General features: G+C 38.1%; 1 protein-coding gene across 1 annotated transcript in view; it reads right to left on the bottom strand.

Annotated features, from left to right (window-relative positions):
* The window catches only part of LOC100488408 (band 4.1-like protein 4B), a 126,405-nt gene that overhangs the window by 82,793 nt on the left and 15,685 nt on the right, over window positions 1–27,927 (bottom strand). The window contains exons 4-6 of the mRNA XM_031904579.1: window positions 10,848–10,973; window positions 2,874–2,941; window positions 451–684 (exon numbers count right to left, since the gene is read on the bottom strand). Of these exons, the coding sequence (XP_031760439.1) occupies window positions 451–684; window positions 2,874–2,941; window positions 10,848–10,973 (428 nt within the window). The remainder of the gene's footprint in view (window positions 1–450; window positions 685–2,873; window positions 2,942–10,847; window positions 10,974–27,927) is intronic.

Here is a 27,927-nt window from a genome sequence, read left to right as displayed (position 1 = left end):
CAAGTTGATCCAGGGACTGGTCCGATTGCCATCTTGGAGTCAGGAAGGAATTTTTTCCCCTCTGAGGCAAATTAGAGAGGTTTCAGATGGGGTTTTTTGCCTTCCCCTGGATCAACTTGTAGTTAGGCAGGTTAGGTATAGGCATTATGGTTGAACTTGATGGACATATGTCTTTTTTCAACCCAACTTACTATGTTACTATGTTATTGCATTCTTCACAGTGATGTTACCACTAAAAAGGCTTCCCGTTTCAGATATTATTTGAGGGGATAGGTTAGGTGTGGGTTTCCAAATCATAAAATTACAGGCTGAGTTAAGTCCAATTTGAGATGTGGGGGATTAGGGGTCGGTGTGAAAAATCACCAACTCATGCATCACTACATTGCTTTTGGACATGACAATACAAAGATCCAAGTATTAAATGAATGTATCAAACAGTCTACTACTCACAAGCTGAATTGTCTTGTCAACTTCTTTAATTTTGGAGGTCGGGTTTCTGGCTTGCTCGATGAGGATCCTGTGGACTGTGTACTTTCACCACGAAACGAAGCCGGACTCTGTATTGAAACTGGGCTCGGTATTGAAGTAGGGCTCCGTAATGAAGTAGGGCTCCGTAATGAAGTAGGGCTCTTTAATGAAGTAGGACTGCGTAGCGAAATTGGACTTCGAATTGAAGTTGGACTCCTAAAAACAGTATATGTCTACATATATATTAATCTTTATTATTCCAGTTAAGCATCTATTTTTACCTTGGGCTTCACAATGATTTTTTTCTCTGTTACATCGTATAAACCAACATTAAGAGAACTCAGTGTGTACTATTTGAAAGGGCTGGTTATGAAATCCTTTTCTGCTTATAGCACTACAATAAAATGGTATTTCTACAACTATAATACAGCTTCACATGTGTGGTTTGCTTGCAGTTTTGGAGTAAGCATTACACCTTGCTCATTTATATAACAACCCTACTGAAAGTTTAGTTCTATGTCGGATTTCTCTCTGACAGTAGAAGATATAAGAAGTTTGAGGAAGATGAACAAACCCAAACCATGTGCGTAAAAAAAATGACACCCGCAAAAAAAAAAAATGACGCGCAACAATTTTTGGCCGCGCAGTGAATTTTGTTGCCTGTTTCATGAAATATGCTGAATTGTGGAAGTTTGGCGCAAATCCATGCCTGCCCATAAAATTTTGCCCATCACTAATCATGATAGGCATGGCATTTCCTCCAAAACGGCAAAAATGCCAAGTACTTCAATGGCATTCCCACCATTTAGGGTTGAAATCTACTATGTGTGCACAGTGAAATGCTGATACATGGGCACTATTGGTGTTTTTCCACTGTGGAAAAAATGTACCACACCTTCACATTTGTCATACTCCTCACCAACAGCAAAAGTTTTTGTTTGGTTCAAATTCATCAGTACAGTTATAGGATCTGTTACTGGGTTTTGTAGATATTTCTGTAATTTAGATCACCATGCCTAAAGTCTGCTAAAAATAAATTAAGCCTTAAATAAACCCAATAGGATTGTTTTACCACCGATATTGATTCGTGCAGCTTAGCTTGGATCAAGTACAGGTATAGGACCCGTTATACAGAATGCTCGGGACCAAGTGTATTCCGGATAAGGGGTCTTTCCGTAATTTGGATCTCCATACCTTAAGTCTACTAAAAAATCTATAGACCATTAATTAAACCAATATGATTGTTTTGCACCCAATAAGGATTATTTATATCTTAGTTGGGATCAATTACATGGTACTGTTTTATTACTACAGAGAAAAAGGCTTTCCGTATTTTCATATAGATTGTAAGCTCTACGGGGCAGGGACCTCCATCCTCTTGTGTCTTTGACTCTTAACTTATTGCAACTGTAACTGTATCTTGTATTTATTTGTATTTATTGTTATACTTTGTATTTATCTATTATCTTATTAACCCCCTGTTTGTATTAATGTATTCTACTGTACAGCGCTGCGTACATAAGTAGCGCTTTATAAATAAAGATATACATACATATATTTGGAGCTTTCTGGATAATGGGTTTCCGGACAAGGGATCCCATACCTGTACAAGCTATTGTAAGGAAATCACTTTTAAAAATTAGAATTATTTTACCTGTACTGGTTTGCTGCAATGACTTTTGCCCCTTGTGCACTTGAATAAACAACTAACTGGCATGGAGTTTACATACTGTCATAAGTCCCTATGTTCTGTGCACACCACAATAAGTAAAAGTAATCTGCATATGGCACCATATAGCCAAGCCTGAACGTAAGGCTTGTATTTTCAAGAGGCCAAAAGAACTCTTTGATGACAGTACTGTGCTCTTAATTTATACCTATTTGCTATTTAAACTGAACAACCAACCAGCATAAAAATCTAATATACAGGTATGTGAGGGCCTGAAACCTTTGGCTCCCAAGAGAGGAATGCAGTTGGCAAAGCCTGCAAAAGTCAATCCCCACAATGGGTGAAAGGTTAACAATGACTGGGCAGTGGGGGGTTAGGTGACAGAAGAGATGCATGTCTAGCATCCCCCCTGTTGCGCCCTGGGCATGTGCCTCCAGCTCTGGCCCTGAGGAAGTCATACAATACAAGTCTTTACTTGATAGCATTTAAGAGTGTCTTTGTTAATAATTTTGGTCATAAAAAGTCAAGACCTCACAGATTTTAAAATGAAGTCAATAGGTGCTTTTTAGGTTACTCACAACTAAGAGGCCTACATTTATAAATCACAAAAATAGAATTTTTAAAATGAGAATAAAATGACTGGCAATAGATCATTTTTAAAAAATAAATAAATATGAAATAACTCTAAAAATTAATAAAATATTTACACCATTATAGTGAGCAGAAAAAGACAGACCTTACATTAGTGTCCTGCAGGCTTGGACTCTTAGTGAATTCAGATGGGCCTATGTCATCTTTCAGTGTCTGCAATGGAAATTTGAATCAGAGATCAAAACAAATATATTAAATACATTTTAAAGTATCAGTTGGTATCTCACAGTGGACCTCCTCTCATACTACCCACACTTTTTGATCCAAGCTAGAACTTGTCTTTTCCATTACCTTATAAGGAATTAGGCAGATATACACTACCATATATACTGGTATAGCATGTAAGGAAATAGAGTTGCCCTATGCAATCCCTGCCTATAAGGTTTTCCCCAGTAGCCCCATTCATTTCTTCCTCTCCCTAGTGTAGGCAACCCTCCACATGCTTTGTGTCATTGGGATGCTGTTGAAAAAACATTGACCTAGGCATGTGACTTTCTCTCCCGAGTTAGTTATTTTGGGGCCCTGTGATTTTAGTGATAAATGGCATCAGGTTGTGTAGCGCACCCTTAGATGTTGGCTTATGGTTGTTACATAAATATGACTGACAGTAAAATCTCTCTGCAAGAATAGGGATCAGTGAGAATATAAAATAGTTTTGAGCTACTGTATAACTTTCCTGACAATCTGCTCTACACTTTATTTATAGCTTCCTGCAACATCCCGCATACAGCTTGAAAGTATTAAGAATATGGCTGGAGTATATTGATGTGTCTCTTTCTTTTTTTATATTTAAAGTAGAAAAGGGAAACTCCACCCAAATGATGAAAACAAATCAAAGTTAAATAAACTCTAATTCTAAGCATCTTACCAATATTCATATATTGAACTTTAATTTGAAACTTAAAAAAAAAGTTGTTTCTAAATGCTATTGCTAATGAATTCCATATTTTTATGTCCCCTCAATTCTTTCTTATTCTTAAACTGCTGGTTTTGACTCTTGAAACGATGTAGCAGAAGCCAGCTCTGCTCTCTCTCTGATTAACACACATGAGAAGCATTCAGGGCATTGTGAGAAGTGGTGTCTTGGTACATGGTTTACAATTATAATTTATTTCATTAGGCAATATTTAATTTATTTATAATTTGGATGACGTTCTCTTTATATGCAAATACTATTCTAATATGTGTCCTGGTCTAAAACCAAAAACGTTGTTTTTATGATACAATGTGAGTTTTAGCAAACTGTTATCCCTATTGTGAAGCAAAAGAACATTTTCAAAGGCACTGTGAATTGAGAAGTCTTGATACTTTTAGCCATGGGATGTTGCTTAGTAGCTTTTACTGAAAAAAGTCAGAAACAACATTATTTACATTAGGTCGATTGAGGATCTAGGCACAAGAAAAATAAAGGAAAACATTGTTCCTTTTATTATGCCGCTGTTAAAATCTCATAAATCATTTGGCTCAATGCATTATCTGCTGCACACAAGGCATCATTAAAAAAAATGCTTGCTATGGCGCCTTATTATAACATCATAGATTTTTATGTTACATATGCCATAGGAAATGATGTTTTACCTTACAATTTTTACTTCTATAATTGACCATAGAATCGTCTTAAGCTTTATTTTTTATTTTTTGCAGAGTCATCTCTCCAGGGGATACATAGAATAGTTAACAGCAAGTGGAATGTCTTATTTAAAGGTAAAATAGCATGTGTTTAGTAAAGTTTATCTTCAAGGAGCACTAAGGCTGCTTGCTGGCATGAAAAATTTAGATTGCAACAGTGCTTACTTACACAGATCATTTACATTGCAACTGTGCTTGCTTACATCCATAATTTAGATTGCAACAGTGCTTTTAAGAAGCACCACCAGATGGAGATTGTTCAAGAATCCATAAAGCAGTGTTCCAGAGTGATTCCCTGCTATTGACAGAAGCACTCGTCATAGCAAGTGCATTTTTATTCAGACAAATGTGAAAAATCTGCCGGTGAAGTATTTTGATTGAAGTGTCAAGATTCTCCCTGAGAAGGCTCCCACAATCTGAAACATGCGCGTGCTATATGTCGTGTATATGTTCTTAAAAGAAAGGCATCAACCTCAATTGTGTGGCAAACAGGTATCCTAATAGCAGGCCAATGATATTCTTCCAATAAGGGAGCCCCCAAAAAATGGTATGCGGCCTATAATATACTCACTATCTATTTAGCAAACCTTCAGGACTTAACTAAAACTTTTAAAAATCTGCACCCTTCAGTGATTCATTTAATTTCATACAAGAGTTATCTTAAAAAAAATCTGTGTTTTTTTCAAAACACATCAGTTAAGCAAAATCTTGCATTAACATCTGTTTTTCAAAAGCACAAACTGATTTTTTAATATTTAATTTTGAAATTTCCCAGGTTGCCACAGCCATCTGACTTGCTCTGATAAATGTCATGCTTTTTCCCCCTCGGCAGCCGATCAGCAGAGCAATGGGAAGGTAGCAAGATAGCAGTTACCTGACACCTGTATTGCTAAAAGTGGTAGATATGGGAATAGCACTGAATAGTAAAATATCTGTAAAATAAGTCTGGCTTGGGACTCCTCCAGTTACATGGGGGTAGGAGAAACAATATAGAAGCAGTTCTAATGTGCAGCACTGGATCCTTCTGAAAGCTCAGACTCGGGCACAATGGCTGCCTACACACAAATATTACAACTAAAAAAATTAATTTGATGGTTCAAGAATACATGCTATGTAAACAGTGTAATTTAGAAAAAAAAGCACACCTTGAAAATCATGACAGGATCCCTTTATATAAACTGGAAAGTTTCATGAGCTTTTGTTTAACCAGATTAAAGGTGGCCATACATGGGCAGATTTCAGCTGCCAATTCTGGTCCTTCAGACTGATTTGGCAGCTTATCTGCCCGTGTAAGGGCACCCCAGGCAGGCCTACCCAACAAATATCTGGCCTAATATTGGGCAGATCTTGATTTGGCAGGTTTTATTTTTTTCCGGATCAGGGACCGCCTCGGCTCGTTGATGCGGTCTCTAAACCGATGTCACCTATGTCCGTCGTCGTAATTCGATTGTTTGGCCCCATGGTGGTGGGCATATCGGAAGAAGATTTGCTCGCCTGACCACCTTAAGAAGAAGGCACTCTGGAAATTACAAAAATACAAAATTTATGCTAAATGAAGGCAAAATATAGAATTTTCAGCGTTTGAATTACAGCTACAGAACACAGGCTCTTTTGTGTGGATGAAAAAACATGGAATCTATTTTGTCCACACCTCTGTTTTAATTACGAGCTGGGATGTTTTTCTGCTGTAGTTGAACCATTTTTGATTAATCATTTTGTTTTACCTAAAAAGGGGCCCCTGGGCCTGTTGGCCGCCTGGGCTCTTCTGCTCTGTTGTGCCATCTGTGATAATGCAGCTTTGCGTGACGTTAGATAAGCCAAATACTGATAAGAGTTTCTTTCTGTACCCTATATCAAGAGTGTGAGTTTATTTTGGCTTAAACCAGAGTATATTTTATACAGCTCTGGCTACTGTACAGTATACTCTCTTCATGTGAATAAAACTACTTATTTATACTTAAACTGGTCTGTCCAAAAGTTTATCTGAAACAACTTGGTACAGAAAAATCCCTGGAGTGGTAAAATTGGAGAAGAGCCATACTGGAGGAGATGATTGGATACTGAGACCTTGGTGCGCCAAGACAGGGGAGACCCAAATTTGTCTCTCATAAGCTCTCACTAGCTCTTTCATGTCCTCTTTTGGCTGTATCTACAATAATAGCCTGCTACTAGGATAGTAGGGGCCCATGGAGCCACAGGTATACTTACCCATGTTCCTTGGTCCCAAGGGGAAATAAAAGGGCTCTTAAGTATAATTCCAAACCCTTGTCATAACCCTTGTGCCTTTGCACAAGCAAATGTTCAACATCACTTTAAGCTACCCTCCAATTTGCAGGGATTTGCTCCAAATGATAAAAGGGGTGGCTGAAGATTTAAATATGCAACAAATTGGAACTACTAGAAAATCCAGGCGAGGCTTTGTATAGAGAAGGCCAGAGAGTATAAATAGTGATGGGCGAAATTTTCAGCAGGCATAGTTCCACTGTGAATTTCCACATTTCCCCATTGGTGGATTATCCTTGTGAAACAGGGGACAAAATTCGCCCATAGCATAAATAAAATTGGTGCACACATAAAAACATGTCATGCATAAAAAAAGCGTTGCACACGTCACTTTTTGACGTGTGAACCAATTTTTTTTGACGCACAACATTATCGTTGTTTTGCAAAGATTTGTGAATTGAGCATTGCCAGCTCAATTTAGAGAAACATAGATGAGTTAGAGGACAGGAAAATTCAGAAAGTGATGGTAGCGCAAACAGATCAGACAGAGAAATGGAAAACAGAAAAAAGGAGCCCATCAAAGATAAAATGCTACAATTGTTATAAAATGGGATACCGCACCAAGAACTGCAGGACTCCCAGAAGGGAGGAGTTAGGGGTAGTAAAGATGATTGACAGAAAGGACTTCCAGTGTTACTAGTAATTTCAGAAACTAGAGAGGAAGACATCTTTGTTCAGCTGACACTAAGTGAAATGTCTTTTCTACTCTTAAATGTCTGGTGGACAATAGAGCCGTCCGGTCAGTTCCAAAGAAATCTGAGGCCCCAAATTTGGAAATAGCAGGTGAATTGAATGGTATTGGGTTATGAGGGAAATCCATCTTCTTACAAGAAACAGTCGAAACAGAGGTTATTGTGGGACCACTTAAAGCCTCTTTCCTTTGAACTCGGCTATTCAGATCCATGTAATCTGCTTTGCAAAGATGTTTTAATGAATTTACAAGCAAACATCCTATATATAAAGGATGGTCCAATTGTCTGCTACTAGCACCCCAGAGGATATTAACCTGTTGAAAAAACATAAGAGAAGCTACATATTATCTACGTCACGAACGCGCTACTCTGAGATGCGTATGACACCGGGACGGGGAACCAAGGGGTTACATTTAGCCACCTTTCACACAAGTCAGACTAACATCAAGCACCCGCAAACACACCACTGCCCCAAATAACTAGTTGCTGCCACCATCTATCATTAACAGGTGATAGAAACTTAATACCCAAATATATCACACACAAACTTTCTTACTGCAGTTAGGGTTAGTTCCCACTAATTTAACAGCACACTAGCAGCCACAGGGTAAAAATTACAGTCAAACACACCCCCCTGCTAGTAGCCCACTAGTTAATTAGCATCTACACAGAACTTGCCCCCCCCACTCAATACACATACAGCCAAGCAGTTAATATATTTAGGCCCAAGCATTTATACAAGGTACGTGGGGATCTTTATAGAGCCAAAGGACAGAACATATTAAATTTTATATTTAATATTACAAGGGTAAACAGTGCATTTTAAAAAGATGTTATAAAAAGAGACATATACTTACAAACAGTAAATAAAATAAAAGGAAATAAAACACAGAGAAAACCCTACTGAGTTACTGAGTTACTGAGTTATCTTTTGTGTCCTCTGAGGCAAGAGTTTGGAAATCCTGAGCCCATCCCCCAACATAAGTTGAGACCTCCAGAATGAGCTAACTAGTACCTGGGTCTGTGCCCCTTATATCCCCCTGCTGGGCTCCTCCCTCATTACCCTATGCATGAGGAGGGAGTGCCCAGGGGTGTGTCACATGACCTCCCCTGTAGAGAGCTGTACTTTTCATGCCAGTTTCTTGTCATATAATATTTGTACTTGCCAGTACCCAATATTAATATGAAAGTAGGGGATTGTTTTAACCCATATGTGGGTGATCAAAAGGATACCAAACATGAGGGATGCCTCATGTACCAGTCCCCCCCAAAACTATCCCTCCTAACTGGTGGGTATAGGAAGTCCCTGTTTGGTATCATTGGGAAGCATGGGGCCTCCTCATAAACCACATATGATTTATGAGGATGTGAACCCTAAAGCAAAGGAGATATGGATCTCTTTCTATAATCCATATTTTTCTGTATGCTGTTCCCCCCTGCAGTTCTAGGTCCACACTTTGCCTCTCTTTGATCAACAGATCAAAGAAACCAGCTTCCTGCTTCCACTGGCTGGTCCCACATTGTCTGATGAAGTTGTTGAAGTTGTCGCCTTCCACAGTCCCTGGTTGTGTCTTTAGGGGGTATTTGTGAATTACCCCCTACTAGGAAGGGTTTCCCTCAAATGTGGATTCCAACCAGACTTTCTAAATTGAAAACTTAACCCTTTACATGTTGAGCCTTACTGCTACAACATGACAATCTGCTTTATCTTTTCTGAGCAGCATCGAGTTATTTGGCACAAAGGCTCAGCAATTTGAAACATACATGCAAAGTGAGCTGTAGGTGATTCTGGGAATTGTAGTAAAACAATAACTTAAGGGCATCCACTTGCACATTCCCATAAAACTACAATTTGCCTTTTGCCCAATCTCTAAATAAATGTTGTAGGAACAATAACATGCATTTCTGTTTGTGCAATAACATTGTAGTCACTCTATTTGTATCACTAACAGAATATATGGGCATTTCTTAAGAATAGATGGACTGACTTCAGGCAAGGTTATAATCCATTATCATTCACTAGAAATTATTTTCTCTTTTATTTTACTTTGTTTCCGAACTGGGAAACACAAATCCAAAAGAAACATCACTCAAAAGGCAGATCAACCAGGCCAGCGGAAAACATTTGAAATATAAACAGTGGCCTAAGAATATGCAGCAGGTCCCACCTGCAGAAAATCTTTGGAGGGGCCTGGTGCGCACTGAAGCCTAACCTGCCCCCCATTCTGCAGGCAGACTCGTGCGCAAGTGAGTGTGTACGTGCCACCGGATGCACGATCTTTCAGTGGCTATAGAGGAAGCAGACTCCATGTTCCCCATCCCACCCACCTGTGACTGCAGGGTCTGCTTCCTCTAGAGTTATGACACTATAAAATTAGGTTATTTACAGCTCATACCCTAGAAACATATTTTTTTATACTGCTGATTGCTGAGCACTTGCTGTAGCAGAGTAAGTGCTACAGACTGACCAGGTGGGCCTGACTGAGTTGGCCAATCAAGAAGCCGTAACATTTTTAAAAGCTATAAATTGCCAAAATGTTTGTCTAGATTTTATATTTTCAGTTTTATAAAAACATATTTAATGATTGTTTTTCTTTATTCCTTCTTTCTAATATTAGCCACTGCCCCCACAGAGCTGCATTTATGAAACATTCCCTAATTATAAAGAACATTTGCCACTTTGAATAACTATAAAAAAAGAATGACATTTGTACATACAAACATGCATCTCCTTTTGTATAAACATGTTTAATATTGTAAATATTGGTATGAGGCTTAGTACAAAAATTTTAATTATTTGATTAAAATGAAGATGGCCTTCCTGTAATTCGGAGCTTTCTGGGTAACAGTTTTCCAGATAACAGATCCCTTACCTGTACCCACAACATAATGAAATTCCTTTGTATAAAAATAACAATTATGAGAACTAGTTTGCAGCTGGCAGCACAGGGTGCAATTGACAACTGGAAGCAAGTATTTTTTGCACTTTGCATGCCGTCTTCTACAGAGTACTACATGACCTACAGAGCACAAATACCTGACGTGAATTCAGGGCTGACTGAGTTTAGCAGCACTATATTCACATGGGATGGGCTGGGGGGGCAGCATATGAGAATCCCCTTGGCTCATCATTCAGATGGGTAAGCTAGTGAGAGCTGATTGGAGTTTAGCTAGTCTTTTATGGGGATCCCACACCTTTTGGGGTGTGCTTTCTTCTCAGTTGTTCTTTGGTCTGGGTTTTTAACTGCTGCACAATGTAATTCACAAAAAATCAACAGGTGCGAGTACTCAGTAGAGTCCAAAGAGCTTTAGTTTTGTCCCTTAAAAGCACTTGCTCCCATGGCCTTTTCAGATAAATTAACAACACAAGAACATGATTTATTCATTAAAATGGTCTTATGATGAAAATACATATAATACTTTTGTAGATATAAAGAAACAACGATTTTACACACCTGTGGCCCCACTCTGGAAGAAGAATCTATCTGCGCTTTAAGAAGGTTGTACTTCATATAATCAGAAAGAGATGAGGGAGACAGGGGTGGGTGAAGGGTTTTTTCATGTACATTATTTTCTTCTCCCTAAATAAAGAAAAACATTAAGCAAAAAGGGAATGATTTCAGTTTAAAGTGCACTGTTTTATATAAGTGTTGTGCAGAAAGTTTGAAGGCTAGGAAAAAGGAGTGGGTTCATTAGTCTTTAGCAGATATTAATATACATTTAGATTTTACATTCCAAGATTTTACATTTTACACTTTGCATACTTGGTCCATCCAAATGGATTTTGATTGGGTGATCTGTAAAAATCCGCCATTAAATGGGGTGTGCCCCTCCAGCACTTACTTTATTCTAAAAGAAATGAACAATTTTGTACTCTGTTATGAAGATCCATACTATATGGTCTGTACAACTCTGGAACCATGCATGTATTACTGTGCATAGTTTCTCTGCTGCTATTTGATCAAGGCCAATAAGACAGGGGCCTTTACGACTTTTCCTTCAAAATAATATTATAGTAAATAGAAAGAAATAATACAGTAGGGCTTTTCCAGCTGGGTAAAAAAGTCTGCTGAGGAGGTGTGAACGCACATTGAGGTTGCTCCATACCTACCAAGATGAAACACGTGGTAACCAGTGGCATAGATCATTTCTATTTTTCCACAAGGTCCTCAATAATTACCAAAAAACACCCTTGACTAGATGGCCAATCAGAAGAAGTGGCATCTTGCTCTTAAAGTTAGAATTCCCACTGTGCACACTCCATCAGTTTCTGCCTATCTAGCTAAGCCACATGATACTGCGCCACTATAGCCCACCATGGCATCCCAGGACAGTGGGTTTTGCAGTAACAATTTACAGCTACTGGGTATTACACCTCGTACAGAAAGGCACTGGATCCAGACACTCTCCTGCTCAATAAATTTAAGTTGCTGTTACAACAAGAACTAAGCTCAAAGGCTAAACAAATAGCCAAGGACCTGAGACAGCAGATCCAAGACCTAGGGGGGCACACAGACCAAATAGAAGGCAAAGCTGATGACATAATAAAGGTATTAGATGCCCATAAAATGGGTATTCAAAAACAACAACAGCATGACACTTTACTTATGATCTAGGATAGTGACAATAGATAGTGCCTCAACAATGCCCGGGACAAATTGAAATCCATTTTTTTTTTTTTTTAGATTTTCTAGGATTTATTACCTGATCTTGCTCCAGCCCGGCTGGAATTTGACAGAATACACAGGGCCTTGTGCCCATATGAACAAGATGTCCCAACAAGGGACATAATTAGAACACAATTCTCTGTATTAAGGGCAGCCAGGGAGCACAGCTCATTAAATCTATCCAAATATTTCTCCTATAACTCTTCAAAAACTAAGAATTATGCAACCTATCAGAAAACTTCTCCAACGAAGTGAAACACGATATAGATGGGCATTTACATTCAGGCTAATTTATTCCCACAACAACAATACCTACAGTTTTGAATCGCTAGGTGAAGGCCTTTGTGATTATGTCCAAACCCAACTGTTGCAGGGCCCGACTTCTAACAGCAGAGACAATCGCAATTTTTGTATGTAAAAATGTGGCAAATTGCTAATTTTTGGGTGGTTTCCAGAAATGCCATCAAAGCCGCTAAGTTTAGGGAAACTTTCCATTTGGTAGTTTGGTGTAATAAGTGTCTTTACTTATTTTGAACAGTTGTGTACAGTTGGTCATGGGGCTCTTTTTGCAGAAACTTAGTTGGTAGGAAAAATCCGTATGCACTATTTTCATTCGTGGTCTGTACATATCACATACTTTAGTATATTTATGCATATTGGGAATCAAATTGTTGATGGCGTTCATATTTTGAGTGATGTTCCTTTGCATGAATGAAATAGTGCAAGATAAATTGAGGCAAATTGCAACATTTTTAGGCAATTCTCAGAAATGCTATCAAAAACTTACTAACTGTACTAAAGTTAATGTTGGTTGTTTACTAAAATACAACAACCAATACCAATTGATTTATTTGTATTGGTTGTATTTTATCTTGTATTTGGTCACATATATATCTATAAAAACTCTGTGGGGCATTTGACCTTTAGCCTATGAGTAAGTGCCCCTTAGGCATGAAACACAATAGGTTTTATATGTCCTAATACAAATTTAGATTTTTTCTTATTTTACTTAGCTGCTGCTGTGACTTTTTTTATTTTATTTGTTTTCATTACTTTCACTCCATCTGCCATTTGACTATTACATTAGCTAACTTTCTCTAACTTGAACTAACAGATAGTCATAGTCATTTTGGCTGAATGTGTATTTCCAAAAAGGGTCTCCATACAGTTAGGGGGTCTTACAACACATAATACTTAAGCAAGGGGTCTTGTCTGCAGAAGCTGAGTTGGCAGCCAAGAAAATTTGCTATTTTTCATTTGGAGTCCGTTCATATCACACTTCAGTAAATCTATGTATATGGAGCAACAAACTATTTAGTAGACCTCTGGCACTCACATATTTAGGGTGATGTGTCATTATATATAAACATATACAATAGAGGAGCCAGAGTTTCCAGACCCACCTGATAGCTGCACTGTTGGCTCAACTCAAGCTAGTCAGTGACTGATGGAGGATATGGCACTTAAAAGGTTCCTCAAAATGTATGTGAACAAGGCACCAGGGCCAGATGGAATACACCCTCAGGTACTGAGAGAGCATAGTTCAGTGCTTGTCAGGCCTCTATTTCTGATATTCTCAGACTCACTTAATTTAATGTTACTAAAGAACCATTGTAAAGGAAAAAGAAGAAAGAGAAAAAAAACCTATTAAATTAAACTTATCAATTAACAAATGTGCACCTTTGAGCTGCCTTCCTCTGACTAATCCTTAAACTGCTTCCAATAAACCAATAAAATTCAATGGATGAAATCTGATTGGCTGTTAGTGGCTCAAAACACTTTTTCTATTTTTGAACTGCAGTCCCCTAGTGACCAACTTTGCATAAAAATTGTGGGACTGACAGCATTTAACACTTCCCCATTGAAAGTAAATAGGTGAAATGTAATTGGCTGTTGGTGGCTCTGCCCACTTTCTCTAACTTTGACTGGCAGATACCCAGTGACTAACTTTTAACAATCCTGGAATTAATACATAAATAATGACATCAGTTTATATATATATAAACCAATGAAATTTAATGGGTGAAAATGGATTGGCTGTTGGTGGCTCAGCCCATTTTTTCTAACCCTGAATACATAGTCAGTCAGTGACTGGCTGTACAAAGTTTGGGAACCCTGGCATTAAACCAATAAAATTCAATAGGTGAAATCTGATTGGCTGTTGGTGGCTCCAACCAGTTTTTCAAAACTAAAACTGCAGCCCTGTAATGACCAACTGTGAAAAGTTTGGGGACCCTTGGCGTTAATACTGTGAGAATGGCAGCAGGTTGAATTTCCCCATTGAAATTCAATAGGTGAAATCTGATTGGCTGTTGGTGGCTCTGCCCACTCAAAAAAAACAAAACTTGAATACGTAGCAGGTTGAATTTCAGCCACATCAATAGGTAAAAGTGATTGGCTGTTCCCAGCTCCGCACACTTTTGGGCATCCAACAGTCATCATACAGTATGTTCATTCAGGCTGACCCCATGACTGTGATTCAAGTTTGGGTAGTGTAGTCTCAAAGCTGTAAGATTGGCAGCAGTTTCAATTTCCCCATTAACGTCAATGGGTGAAATTTGATTGCCTGTTGCTGGCCCCTCCCACTTAGGTCATCCAACAAATGTCGCTGTTTCATTCAGATTGATCCCCTGATTATGTTATTCAAGTTTGGGGGGGGTGTAGCTTCAAAGCTGTAAAAAAAACTTCCCTGTCAAAGTTAATGGGAAAATTGAGGTGTTCAGAGTGGTGCCACCCAATAGTGGTGCAACCTGCTCCACTATAGGGTGAAGAAGTGTGGAGAGTTTGTGTGTTTACCCCTAGAACTGTAGGAGGAGTAGCGTTTAGAAAATGGGGGGGTGCTAAGAATAATAAGAAGTAGAAGAAGAAGAAGAAGAAGAAAAAGGGGAAGAATAAGTCAAAGAACAGTATGTTGGGTTTTTCAACCCATAATAATTATATTCTAGAGAATGGCCTAATGAGCAGTAATCAACATGGCTTGACAGGTATGACAAATTTGATTGCTTTTTATGATGAGGTTAGTCACAAGCTGGACAGTGGGGTTGCAGCAAATGTGATCTATTTGAATTTTGCCAAAGTGTTTGATACAGTTCCCCACAAATGACTGCTTTCTAAACTAAGGCCTGTTGGTCTTAGTAAAGTCACTTGCATATGGATAGGAAACTGGTTACAGGATAAAGTACATAGGGTGGTTGTTAATGGTACATTGTCTACTTGGAGAATTCAACCCAATTAACCATTTCATTGTCTGACACTTTCCATCTCACTCACCTGAGTCACTAACAAACACATAGAACTGTATTTATTTATTTATGAGAAAAATAGGAAAGAAGCAATCTATCACTTGCTTTTTCTTTATGAGCAGCAGCAATTTGAAACAAACATGCCAAGTGGGCTGGCAGGTGGTACTGGGAGTTGTAGTTAAACAAAAACTTTAGGGCATTCACTTGCACATTCCCATAAAACTACAATTTTCATTTTGTATAACTTATGAATAAATGTTGTAGGAACAATAACACGTTACTTTATGTCCATATACACCATCTGGCACAGTTCAGCCTCTTCCCATGGGACATGGATTGGGCATTAATACCTGTAGCAGAGTAAATGCTACTGACTGACCAGGTGGGCCTCATACTTAGCTGACTAATCAAGAAGCCTAAAAGCCTGGCTAGTCAGTTTACAAGAAGGCTCTGACTGGGAGACATAGAAAGGTGTCTGTGAGTCCAACATACAGGAATCTATGTACCTGTACACACACAGTTGCCTATGCAACTGTAATATTGCTGCAAATGGTGTGTCGCTGTCACTGGTATGGAGGAAATTTCTTTTATATACTCTTTTGTTACACCTGTATCTGGCTATTTAAGTAAGATTTGCATCTGCATGCATAAATTTCAGGAGGGTGACTGGCAGCTGGTGTAAGGCTGCTGGTGGACAGCACAAAACCCAAATGCAAAAGAGCCTGAAGCGCTGTGTATATTGGATATAAAGCATATAAACAATAAGCTGCTTTACTGTTATATGTATAAATGCAGCCTCACCAGCACCCTGCCCAACCCGGCTCCATTCCCTTATTTTCCCTTTGCACATGTTTGCTGTTGAGGGGTGTGGCCTCATGACATGCCACAGCAAATCAGCTTTTATTCTGCTCTGTCACTCACAAACTTCTGCATCACGGACGCAGACCAGGGAACTATGGCTGCTTAGCCATAACTTTGTAATGATGCAAAATTTTTAAAAGTTATAAATTGCCAAAATGTTTGTATAGACTTTATATTTTCAATATTATGAAAACATTTTTCATGATTGTTCCCCTTTAATGACTTAGGGGAACATAGTAACATAGTTAGGGAAGGTATGGTAAGTAATGTATAAGTGTTTGCAGATACAAAAAGGAGAAAACCTTGCACTGTAGGTTATCCTAGGGTGCACAAAGTGTGTTGTTAACAGAGATAAATATATTGTAAGACACACAACTTGAATGGCACACCTGCCATAAAAACATTCTTTTATTACATTGATTAAAATTTGGCAAAAAATTAGTAAAGAAAAGTAGGAAAAGCTAAAATGAAAAATCCAAGTACCTAATTGAGCCTATCTATTGGTGGGCTGGATTGTTTCAATCAGAAAAAGTAACTCCAAGTCACTTGAGTCAGTCACTAGACATATCTTTTAAGCAACAAATTGTTACACATGTATCCTGAATACCTATGTTCCTCTGATAATGTTAGAGGTAGGGAAACAGATCCCAGTTGTTATAGTGCCGTCTGCAAACTGGTACAAAGTGTCATATCTGGTGGACATGTTCTGTAGCAGTCCTCTGGACTAGAGTGTACAATGCTGTTTTTTCTATATTCCATATATATATACTGTATGAAACAAGACCAATTACCAGCTTTACTGAATGGAAAATGTACAAGCTTCATGAAACATCAGAATAAACAACTTGATTTTCCTGGCAGCAAAACAATCGCTAAAGCATGGCAATCAAAATCAATTTCCTTTCCACCTTTGAAGCAAAAGATTGATTGGATTATAGATTATAAGGATCAAAAGTCTTACTAGTTTCCTGTCCAACACTCATGCTAAATTCATAAAAATCTGGAAAATCTAGATGACCTAATCCTTCAATGCACATGTTGCTCTCAATATAACCTCATAGAGGGTTCTCTTCTCCTCATAGAATTCTTCACCCAAATCCTTTTAATTATGCTCAACCAATGTTATTGTTTCAATTATGACTCATGGTGAATACTGGTTTAGCACATTTGCCTTTTCTCTATCTGTTATAACCAAATTGTTACCATAATTCAATGGGGCCACACTCTCAACCTACATCTTCTTACAATTAATATACTTAAAAAAACTTTGGGGTTAGTTTTGGCCTCTGCTGCAATGTGCTCCTCATTTTCTATCTTGCTGTTTTACAACACTTGTTATAGTGTTTATATTCATTAAATGCATCTTGTATGTCGTAAATGCTTTCCTTTTTTCCCTATTAACATCTTTACTTCCGAATTAAGCCACATGGGGTAGTTTTTAACACTTCTACTTCATTTACGTCTTAAGGTAATAATGAGCACAGTAATGATTTAATATAATTATAAATGAGAAGCATTTCTGTTCCGTGGTTTTTAGCAGAAAACATAATTCCCCAATCTATGCTCTGAACCACTGCCCATAAGGAGTTAATATTTGTTCTTCTAAAATTCAGTGTCTTTGTTGTCCCAGTGTATATTTGTTTTTTGCACCAAACATCAAAAGAAATAACTAGTGATGAGCGAATCTGTCTTGTTGCGGTTTGCCATAAAATTAGCAAAACAGCAAAAAATCTTTTATTGACGCGTGGCTAATTTTTCCATGGTGAATTTTCACAAAAGTTTCACTAAGCAATGCGCCAATGGCGAAATTCACTGTGAATCCATGCTTGCCGAAAAATTCACTCACCACTAGAAATAACATTATGGTCAATATTACCCAAGAGTTCAACCACTTGCACATTTGCTATACGTTCTGGGTCATTAGAGATCACTAGATCCAATATAGCATGGTTTCTGGCTGGCTCCTCAACAACCTGTGACATAAAGTTGTCATGCAAGAAGTATAAATTTGTTCCCATTTGCTGTCCTGGCAGTACTATTGTTCCAATCAAAATCAGGGTAATTAAAACCCCCCATTATTATCACTTGCCCCAAACTAGCAGCCTTTTATATTTGCCACAACAGCAGAGCCTCTTCCTCTTCGCTTACATAAGGGGTTCTATAGCATACCCCTACCATTAATTTTGCTATTTGTGAAAAGTTCAACCCATAAGGTTTCAGCTCCCTCATTTACCATCATCACTTCCTTCTTTATTTTTGCTTTCAATTCCTGCTCAATGAACAGACACACCCTGCCTTTTTTTCTATTGCCCCTGTCCCTCCGAAACAAAGTATAGCCTCCAATATTAACTGCCCATTTATGTAACTCCTTCAACCATGTTTCATAATCAATCATTTCCTTTCCAGCTCCAGCACTTCCACCTCTCTCAGCTCTTCATACTCCTTGCATGTGTAAACATAAAGTTAATGCTTGTACCAATGTGAGAATTTTGAATATACAGCTTATGGTCCTCCCTGCCATTATCAGTAACCCCCTACATTTTCCCTTACTATGCCTACTACTACCTCATCTAACCTGTCATCCCCAGAATCACTCCCTGCACCCCCCAGTCTAGTTTAAAATCTCCTCCAACCCTCTAGCCATCCTCTCCCACAAAGCAGCTTCACCATCATCATTGAGGTGCAGCCCATCCCTAGCAAAGAGCCTGTAGCTGATTAAAAAATCACCCCAGTTCTCCAGAAACTCCAGAAGCTGTTCTCCCTACTCCAATCTCCCAGCCACGCATTCATCTCCCTAAACTTCTGCTGCCTTGCATACATGTAACTTCTTTTTAGTTTTAAATGCATTTTGGTTTTTAATGCCTGCTAAACACTTAATTCACAAGCAACAATAAGCTCACATGCAAAAGTTGCTTAGCAATTCTCTTTTTTTTTTTCTTTTTAAAAAACATTTTATTGAAGTTTTGCAATAATACGGAAGAGCAGTAGGGCCAACAAAAAAAAAAAAATTCCGGTGAATTATAACTTTTTAAAGTCATAATTATGACTTTTAATCTCATAATTATGACTTTAAAAAGTCATAATTATGACTTTAAAATCTCATAATTATGACTGTGACTTTTAAACTCATAATTATGACTTTAAAAAGTCGAAATTATGACTTTTAAAGTAATAATTATGACTTTAAATCTCATAATTATGACTTTTAAAAGTCGAAATTATGACTTTTAAAGTCATAATTATGACTTTTTAAAGTCATAATTATGAGATTAAAAGTCATAATTATGACTTTAAAAGTCATAATTTCGACTTTTTAAAGTCATAATGATGACTTTTTAAAGTCATAATTATGAGATTAAAAGTCATAATTTCGACTTTTCAAAGTCATAATTATGAGATTAAAAGTCATAATTATGACTTTAAAAAGTCATAATTCACCAGAATTTTTTTTTTTTGGTGGCCCTACTGCTCTTCCGTACAATAAACATGTAGGATGAATAATGAGAAATTATTTAAACATAGGTTGTACAACAATAGTCACATTCGACAGTTTACCCTTCAAAAAGACATGAAGAAAATAGAATACTTACAGAGAAACAAAATAAGTAATTTAAATAGAGAAAAACAAAACAAAAACAAATTAACTAACTTTGCCCAGTGGATAAACTATAAAAAGAAAAGGAAAGAAAAGTTTCCTAGAGAGCTAAATAAGGATAATGTTGCTTATATGTTCGTGAATTATTGAAATAAATCTATATATGCATTTTATAAATCTGATCCTTATTACTTATATCTATAGCATTAAAGAAAAATGACCAAGTATTTTTAAAAGGATCCTGGATTTAGGTTCACTTGTTTTTGCTTTGATGGCCTCTTGCCAGCTAAGCTGATTAAGATATGAAATAATTTCTGTTATAGGAGGGGTTTCCTCTTTTACCCAATAATAAAATAATGTATTTTTAGAGGCAGCCATAAACAAAAATAATAATTTTTAAATTTTTTGTGCTAAGGAGACTGGTAAAATGCTTGATAACACCTCCTCTTTTTTAATGTGTAATAGAGCGAAACTAGGAGATAACTTTATATTTAAATTTAACCTGTGGTTCAAGAATCTTTCCACCATGTTCCAGAAGTTACCAATCTTCGGACAAGACCATAGGTAGTGGAATAAATTAACACCAGTTTCGTTACATTTGGGGCAATAAGAGTTTGTTTTAAAGCACTTATTACGAAGAAAAATTTTTCAATATCCTAAATGGACAAGTTTGAATTGCTGAATCCTCCAGCTTTCAGCAAAAATCAGATTGTTGAATTCATGCATAGACTTAACCAATTGCGAAGGGGATATAGAGTGTTATAGATAAACAGACCACTTAGCAGACACATTCTCTAAGGGATGATTATCTTGGGTAAAAACTTTCCAGAATGTACCAGAAAGTATGTGGATTTTTATATTATGTGGTCTGTCTTTAAATTCTAATATTGCCTCTGCCAGTCTATGTTTAGCGACAACAAAATTGTCTTTATTGTCAGACACTGATAAACCACATTGGCAGGCTAAGTAAAAGTATTTATCAATTTCAAGTAACTCGAATTTTTCTTTAAACAATGGCCAGGGAAATAAAGAATAATTGTTTGGATCTAGTAGGTCTTTTATCAATATGATGTTTTTTTTCTCAGAAGTTAGTAAAAAGGAAGAAGACCTTAATGGGTCAAAGGTTTTCAATAGAAGTTTAACTGGCATGAAGGGAGTTTGAGAGTAACTGAAGCCATGTCTTGAGAATAGATATTTCCATACAAAAATAGTGACCCGATATAGAGGATTCCTTTTAATATCTCTTGGTAAATTACTCCATTTACTATGTAATGCAGAAAATATATCAGAATAAGGTTCATGGAGTAATTCTATTTCTGGGTTGGTGTATTTGTTACTTTGAAAGAACCATTCAATAAGGTATATTGTTAGAGCAGACAGGTTAAATGTTCTAAAATTCTGTATTTTTAGACCACCAAGTTTAGCAGGTCTCCTTAATTTGGCCAAAGCTATTTTCGATTTTTTTCATTCCAAATAAATTTCACAAGTGCAGAATCTAGCTTTCTAATATCTGAATGTCTAATAAGTAAAGGTAAGTTGATTAAAGAATACATCAGTTTAGGAAAGATTAAAGTTTGGAAAAAGATCACCCTGCCTTTTAAATTTAATGGGGAATGCATCCATTTTTTACACATTGAGATGATATTATTAATGGCAGAAGTGTTGTTCAAGGAATACAACTTATTTAAATCTATGGGAATAGTTAAGCTCAAATATTTGAGTTGTGTTTTGGGGGGTCTTAATTGCAGCTTCTTTAAAAGAGAGTTAGATGTAGAGCCAAATGGATTCATTATCTCAGTCTTGTCAACATTTACTTTCCTGAAAAGAACTGAAAATTCACAAGCATATCAAAAACGGCTTTAAGAGAGTTATTGGGATTTTTTATGATTAGCAGCAAGTCATCTGCAAATGCTAGTACAGGTATGGGATCCCTTATCCGGAAACCTGTTATCCAGAAAGTTCCGAATTACGTAAAGGTAATCTCCCATAGGCTCCATTATAAGCCTGTAATAATAAAACAGTACCTTGTACTTGTTTCCAACTAAGATATAATTAATCCTTATTGGAGGCAAAACAAGCCTATCGGGTTAATTCAATATTTAAATTTTTTTTAGCATACTTAAGTTATGGAGATCCAAATTACGGAGAGATCCCTTATCCGGAAAACCCCAGGTCCCAAGCATTCTGGATAACAGGTCCCATACCTGTACCTTAAGTTGCTGCTTGTTAATAGTAATACCTTGGAAAGCCTTACAAGAATTGAAAGCTCTAATCAATGGTTCTAAAGCTATATTAAATAGCAAGGGAGATAAGGGGCAGCCTTGTCTAGTCCCCTTTAAAATTTTTAAAGGTTTGGATTGGGCACCTCCTAAAATGACTTGAGTTTTGGGATTAGAGTAAAGATTGAATGTAATGATAAAATGGGCCATTAATACCAAGTAAATGCAAACAACTGAAAAGATAGTCCTAAATCAAATTATCGAAAGTTTTCTCAGGATCAATATTAATTATGGAGCAAGTAATCTTATGTTTCTTGGTATAAAATATTATATTAAGTAAAGTTCTTATGTTCTTAACCCCTGATCTATTTTTAATAAAACCTTTTTGAGCTCCGGAGATAACAGACGGAAGGATCAGGGATCTATCAGACAAAATTTTTGATAATAACTTAATATCTTGATTTAATAGAGATATTGGCCTATAAGATGAGGGGAGAGAAAGATCTTTAGCTTTTTTCGGTAAAACTTTAAGGCTAGAAAGTTCACTGGAAGGAAGTTTTTTACCGGATAGAAGAATATCATTAAAAAGATTAGTTAGGAAAGGAGACTTTTTGTCCTTCAGAAGTTTATAAAAAGTGGGGGGGAGGCCATCAGGACCACCCACTTTTCTAGATTTTAAATTGTCAATGGCATAAGTAACTTCTTGGTCCATTAAGATCTTTTAATTGTTCCAAAGAAATTTGGGGGATCTTGCAGTTAGTAAGAAACAATGTCCTTGTCTCAGAGTTGTTATGAGTGTTATGTGAGTATAGCTTTTCATAGCAATTTTTGAATATATCAACTATTTTATTGGGATCATTAGTTAATACATTGTTTTTATCTTTAATTCTAATTAGTTTAGTATGTCTATCATGTAATTTTGTTAGATTGAAAAGCATATAATTAGCTTTGTTATTTAAATTACTATATTTAAATATGTGCAGTGTGCATCTTGTCGCATGTATGTGGTCCTGGAGCAGCAGTTCCATGCAGCATTCACTTGTGAGAGATGCAGGTGGGTTTTCCTCTTGGAATCTGAGGTGCAGAATCTAAGGGGGGAACTGGCAACACTGAGGGCAGCTGCAAACATGGGGGAGAACAGGAGGCTCACTGAGCAACCACTGGCAGGGGCCGGTGTAGTGGGGGGTGGAGAAGGGACAGTGGAGGTTAATGAGGGAGACAAATTTGTGACAGTAAAGAGGGGAAGTAGGGGACGCAGGGGTAGGGGGGCTGGTTCACTGCTTGTACAAACCAACAGATTTGCCGCTTTAGGTGAAGATGCTGGGGAAGACAGCTCTGAGCTGGCATGTATGGAGCGGGCTGACTCTCAGAGCACCCTGGGAGCCAGCACCTCTAATACAGGTGGGGGGAGTAGTGCTAGGAAGGGAAGGCAGGCTATAGTTGTAGGGGATTCAATTATTAGAAAGGTGGATAGGGTAATTTGTCGCAAAGACCCTACATGCCGAACTGTGTGTTGCTTGCCTGGTGCTAGGGTTCGGCATGTGGGGGAACGAGTGGACAAATTGTTGGGAGGGGCTGGGGAAGACCCAGCGGTCTTGGTACACATAGGTACCAATGACAAAGTTAGAGGAGGGGGGGAAGTCCTCAAAAACGATTTTAAAAAGCTAGGTGCGAAGTTGAGGGCGAGGACTTCCAAGGTAATTTTCTCAGAGATATTACCTGTGCCACGAGCAACATTAAGAAGGCAGCGGGAGCTTAGGGAGATTAATGCGTGGCTGAGAGATTGGTGCAGGGAGGAGGGCTTTGGGTTTCTCCAGAACTGGGCTGATTTCTCAATCGGCTACAAGCTCTTTGCCAGGGATGGGCTGCACCTCAATGATGATGGGGCAGCTGCTTTGGGGGAAAAGATGGCCAGAGGGCTGGAGGAGATTTTAAACTAGGAGTGGGGGGGAGGGTGCAGCGGGAAATTCTGTGGTAGACAGGATAGATGAGGTAGTGGGCATAGTAAGGGAAAATGGGGGAGGAGACTTGCTTCGGGATACTGATAATGGCAGGGAGGCCCTTAAGAAGTTTACACATCATTCTCACGCTGGTACCAGTATTAAATGTATGTTTACCAATGCAAGGAGTCTGGTAAAATGGGAGAGCTGGAGGTACTGGCGTTGGAGCGGAAATATGATGTGATTGGTGTTGCTGAAACTTGGTTGAATGAGTCTCATGACTGGGCTGTTAATATTGGGGGTTATACATTGTTTCGGAGGGACAGGGGCAATAGAAAAGGAGGAGGAGTGTGTCTTTTCGTTAAGCAGGAACTAAAAGCAAATATTAAGGAGGAAGTGATGGGGGGAACAGAGGGAGCTGAATCCTTATGGGTTGAGCTTCTCACAGATAGTAAAGAATCTACCAAACTAATTGTAGGGGTATGCTATAGACCCCCTAATGTAAGTGAGGAGGAGGCGGCCCAGCTCCTGTTGCAAATAGAAAAGGCTGCTAGTTTGGGGCAAGTGATAATAATGGGGGATTTTAATTATCCGGATATTGACTGGAGCCATAGTACTGCCAGGACAGTAACTGGGAACAAGTTTATAAACTTGCTGCATGACAACTTTATGTCACAGGTTGTTGAGGAGCCAACCAGGAACCATGCTATACTGGATCTAGTGATCTCTAATGACCCAGAACGTATAGCAAATGTGCAAGTGGTTGAACCCCTGGGTAATAGTGACCATAATGTTATTTTATTTGATGTTTGGTGCAGGAAACAAATTTACATGGGGGCAACAAAGATGATGAATTTTAGGAGGGCAAATTTTAGCTCCTTAAGGGCAGCGCTTCAGGGCATAGATTGGGGCATTATGTTTTCTGATAAAAACACAGAGCAGAAATGGTTGTAATTTAAAATGATATTAAATCATTACTTTTCTCAATTTATTCCATTAATAAGAAAAAGTAGAAGTGTTAAGAATCACCCTATGTGGCTTAACTCTGAGGTAAAGAAATTAATAGGGAGAAAAAGGAAAGCTTGTAAGAAATATAAGTCAGAGGGGACAGTAGCTGCGTTTAATGAATATAAACACTGTAACAAGTGTTGTAAAACAGCAATCCGGAACGCAAAGATAGAAAATGAGGAGCGCATCGCGGCCGAGGCCAAGACTAACCCCAAAAAGTTTTTTAAGTATATTAATAGTAAAAAGATGCAGGTTGAGGGTGTGGCCCCATTGAGTTATAGTAACAATATGGTTACAGCGGATACAGAAAAGGCAGATGTGCTTAACCAGTTCTTTTCTTCTGTGTATACAGTAGAGGAGCCAGTGGGCCAAGTCCCACCCAATAGCTGCACTGTTGCCTCAGCTCCAACTTCACAGTGGTTGGCACAGGATATGGTGCTTAAAGGGTTACACACGATAAATGTAAACAAGGCACCTGGGCCAGATGGAATACACCCTCGGGTACTGAGAGAGCTAGGGGCAGAATTACAGTGGCCCTTGTTTCTGATATTCTCAGACTCTCTTTCATCAGGTATGGTACCTAGTGATTGGAAGAAGGTGAATATCATTCCTATATTTAAAAAGGGAGTAAGATCTCAGCCTGGCAATTATAGGCCTGTAAGTTTGACATCCGTGGTGGGCAAGTTATTTGAAAGCTTGTTAAGGGATCACATACAAAATTATGTAGTGGAGAATGGTATTATGTGCAGTAATCAGCATGGCTTTATGAAGGACAGGTCATGTCAGACCAATTTAATTGCTTTTTATGATGAGGTAAGTAAGAAGCTGGACAGTGGGGATGCAGTAGATATAATCTATTTGGATTTTGCCAAAGCATTTGATACCGTTCCCCACAAACGACTGCTTTCTAAACTAAGGTCTATTGGTCTTAGTGAAGTCGTTTGCACATGGATTGAAAACTGGCTACAGGATCGGGTACAGAGGGTGGTTGTTAATGGCACATTCTCTACTTGGAATAAGGTTCTCAGTGGGGTCCCTCAGGGTTCTGTACTGGGTCCACTTTTGTTTAACTTGTTCATAAATGACTTGGGGGAGGGTATTATGAGTAATGTATCAGTGTTTGCAGATGACACAAAACTCTGCAGGCCAGTCAATTCTATCCAGGATGTGACATCCCTGCAGCAGGATCTTGACCAACTGGCAATCTGGGCAGCTAAGTGGCAGATGAGATTTAATGTGGATAAATGTAAGGTCATGCACCTGGGATGTAAAAATATGCAAGCCCCGTATACCCTTAATGGGACTGCACTAGGCAAATCCATAATGGAGAAGGACCTTGGAGTCCTTGTAGATAATAAACTTGGCTGTAGCAAGCAATGCCAGGCAGCAGCTGCAAGGGCAAACAGGGTTTTGAGCTGTATTAAAAGGGGTATAGATTCACGGGAGGAGGGGGTTATTCTTCCCCTTTACAGAGCGCTGGTAAGGCCCCATCTAGAATATGCTGTTCAGTTTTGGTCTCCAGTGCTCAAACGGGACATTATTGAGTTAGAGAGGGTCCAGAGAAGGGCAACGAAGCTGGTAAAGGGTATGGAAAGTCTCAGTTATGAAGAAAGACTGGCCAAGTTGGGTCTGTTTACACTGGAGAAGAGGCGCTTAAGAGGTGACATGATAACTATGTATAAATATATAAGGGGATTATATAATAACCTTTCTAATGTTTTATTTACCAGTAGGTCCTTCCAACGGACACGAGGGCACCCACTCCATTTAGAAGAAGGGAGGTTCCATTTAAATATTCGGAAAGGATTTTTTACAGTGAGAGCTGTGAAGTTGTGGAATTCCCTCCCCGAATCAGTTGTACTGGCTGATACATTATATAACTTTAAGAAGGGACTGGATGGATTCTTAGCAAGTGAGGGAATACAGGGTTATGGGAGATAGCTCTTAGTACAAGTTGATCCAGGGACTGGTCCGATTGCCATCTTGGAGTCAGGAAGGAATTTTTTCCCCTCTGCGGCAAATTAGAGAGGCTTCAGATGGGGTTTTTTGCCTTCCTCTGGATCAACTTGTAGTTAGGCAGGTTATATATAGGCATTATGGTTGAACGTGATGGACGTATGTCTTTATTCAACCCAACTTACTATGTTACTATGTTACTATGTAGCATGTAGATATGAAGCAAAAAAGGTGTTTCTAAAGTCAATCCAGGCCTTGAGGTTTTCAGTAACTTTTTTGTATTTTAAAGCATTCTCCAATGAGGGAAATTGTTTAAGGCGAAGATATAAATCTTTTTGCCTTTTACTTAAGTTTAGAAAGTTTTTTTGTACCTTACGATAATAATGAGACCTAAAAGATAAAATCTCTCTCCTAATCACAGCTTTCCAAGTTTCCCAAAATAATGGGAGATTATCTAAATGGTCTTTATTATCAATTAAAAACATAACCCATCTATCTTGAAGCATTTTGATGAAGTCAGGGTTATCTAGGGAAGGACCAAGAAACAAAACTTTTAGATGTTGTTGAATTGGAGAACTGGATAGAAACTGGTGCATGGTCAGATATATCAATGTTACCTATATCAGCTCTTATAATTTTACTTAGTAAATTATTTGATGTCAAAATATAATCTATTCTATATTCTAAATGATCTTTAAATTTCCAGTCAGTTCTGTCAAGGGACCATAAATAAGATTCATTTAAGTCACCTGCTAAAATTAGATTAGTATGGGGAAGTGAAGAAATTTGTTGTTTAAAGGAACAGTAACACCAAAAAATGAAAGCGTATAAAAGTAATTACAATATAATGTACTGTTGCCCTGCATTGCTACAACTGGTATGTTTGTCTCAGAAAGACTACTATAGTTTATATAAGTAAGCTGCTGTGTAGCCATGGGGGCAGCCATTCAAAGGAGAAAAGGCACAGGTTACTTAGCAGATAACAGATAAACCCCCATTATATGGGGCTTATCTACTAGTTATCTGCTATGTAACCTATGCCTTTTC

The sequence above is a fragment of the Xenopus tropicalis genome, chromosome 6, assembly GCF_000004195.4.
Source record: "Xenopus tropicalis strain Nigerian chromosome 6, UCB_Xtro_10.0, whole genome shotgun sequence".
In the NCBI taxonomy this organism is placed as follows: domain Eukaryota; kingdom Metazoa; phylum Chordata; class Amphibia; order Anura; family Pipidae; genus Xenopus; species Xenopus tropicalis.
The sequence above is the reverse complement of the archived record's forward strand: the minus strand, read 5'-3'. Positions and strand labels throughout refer to the sequence as shown.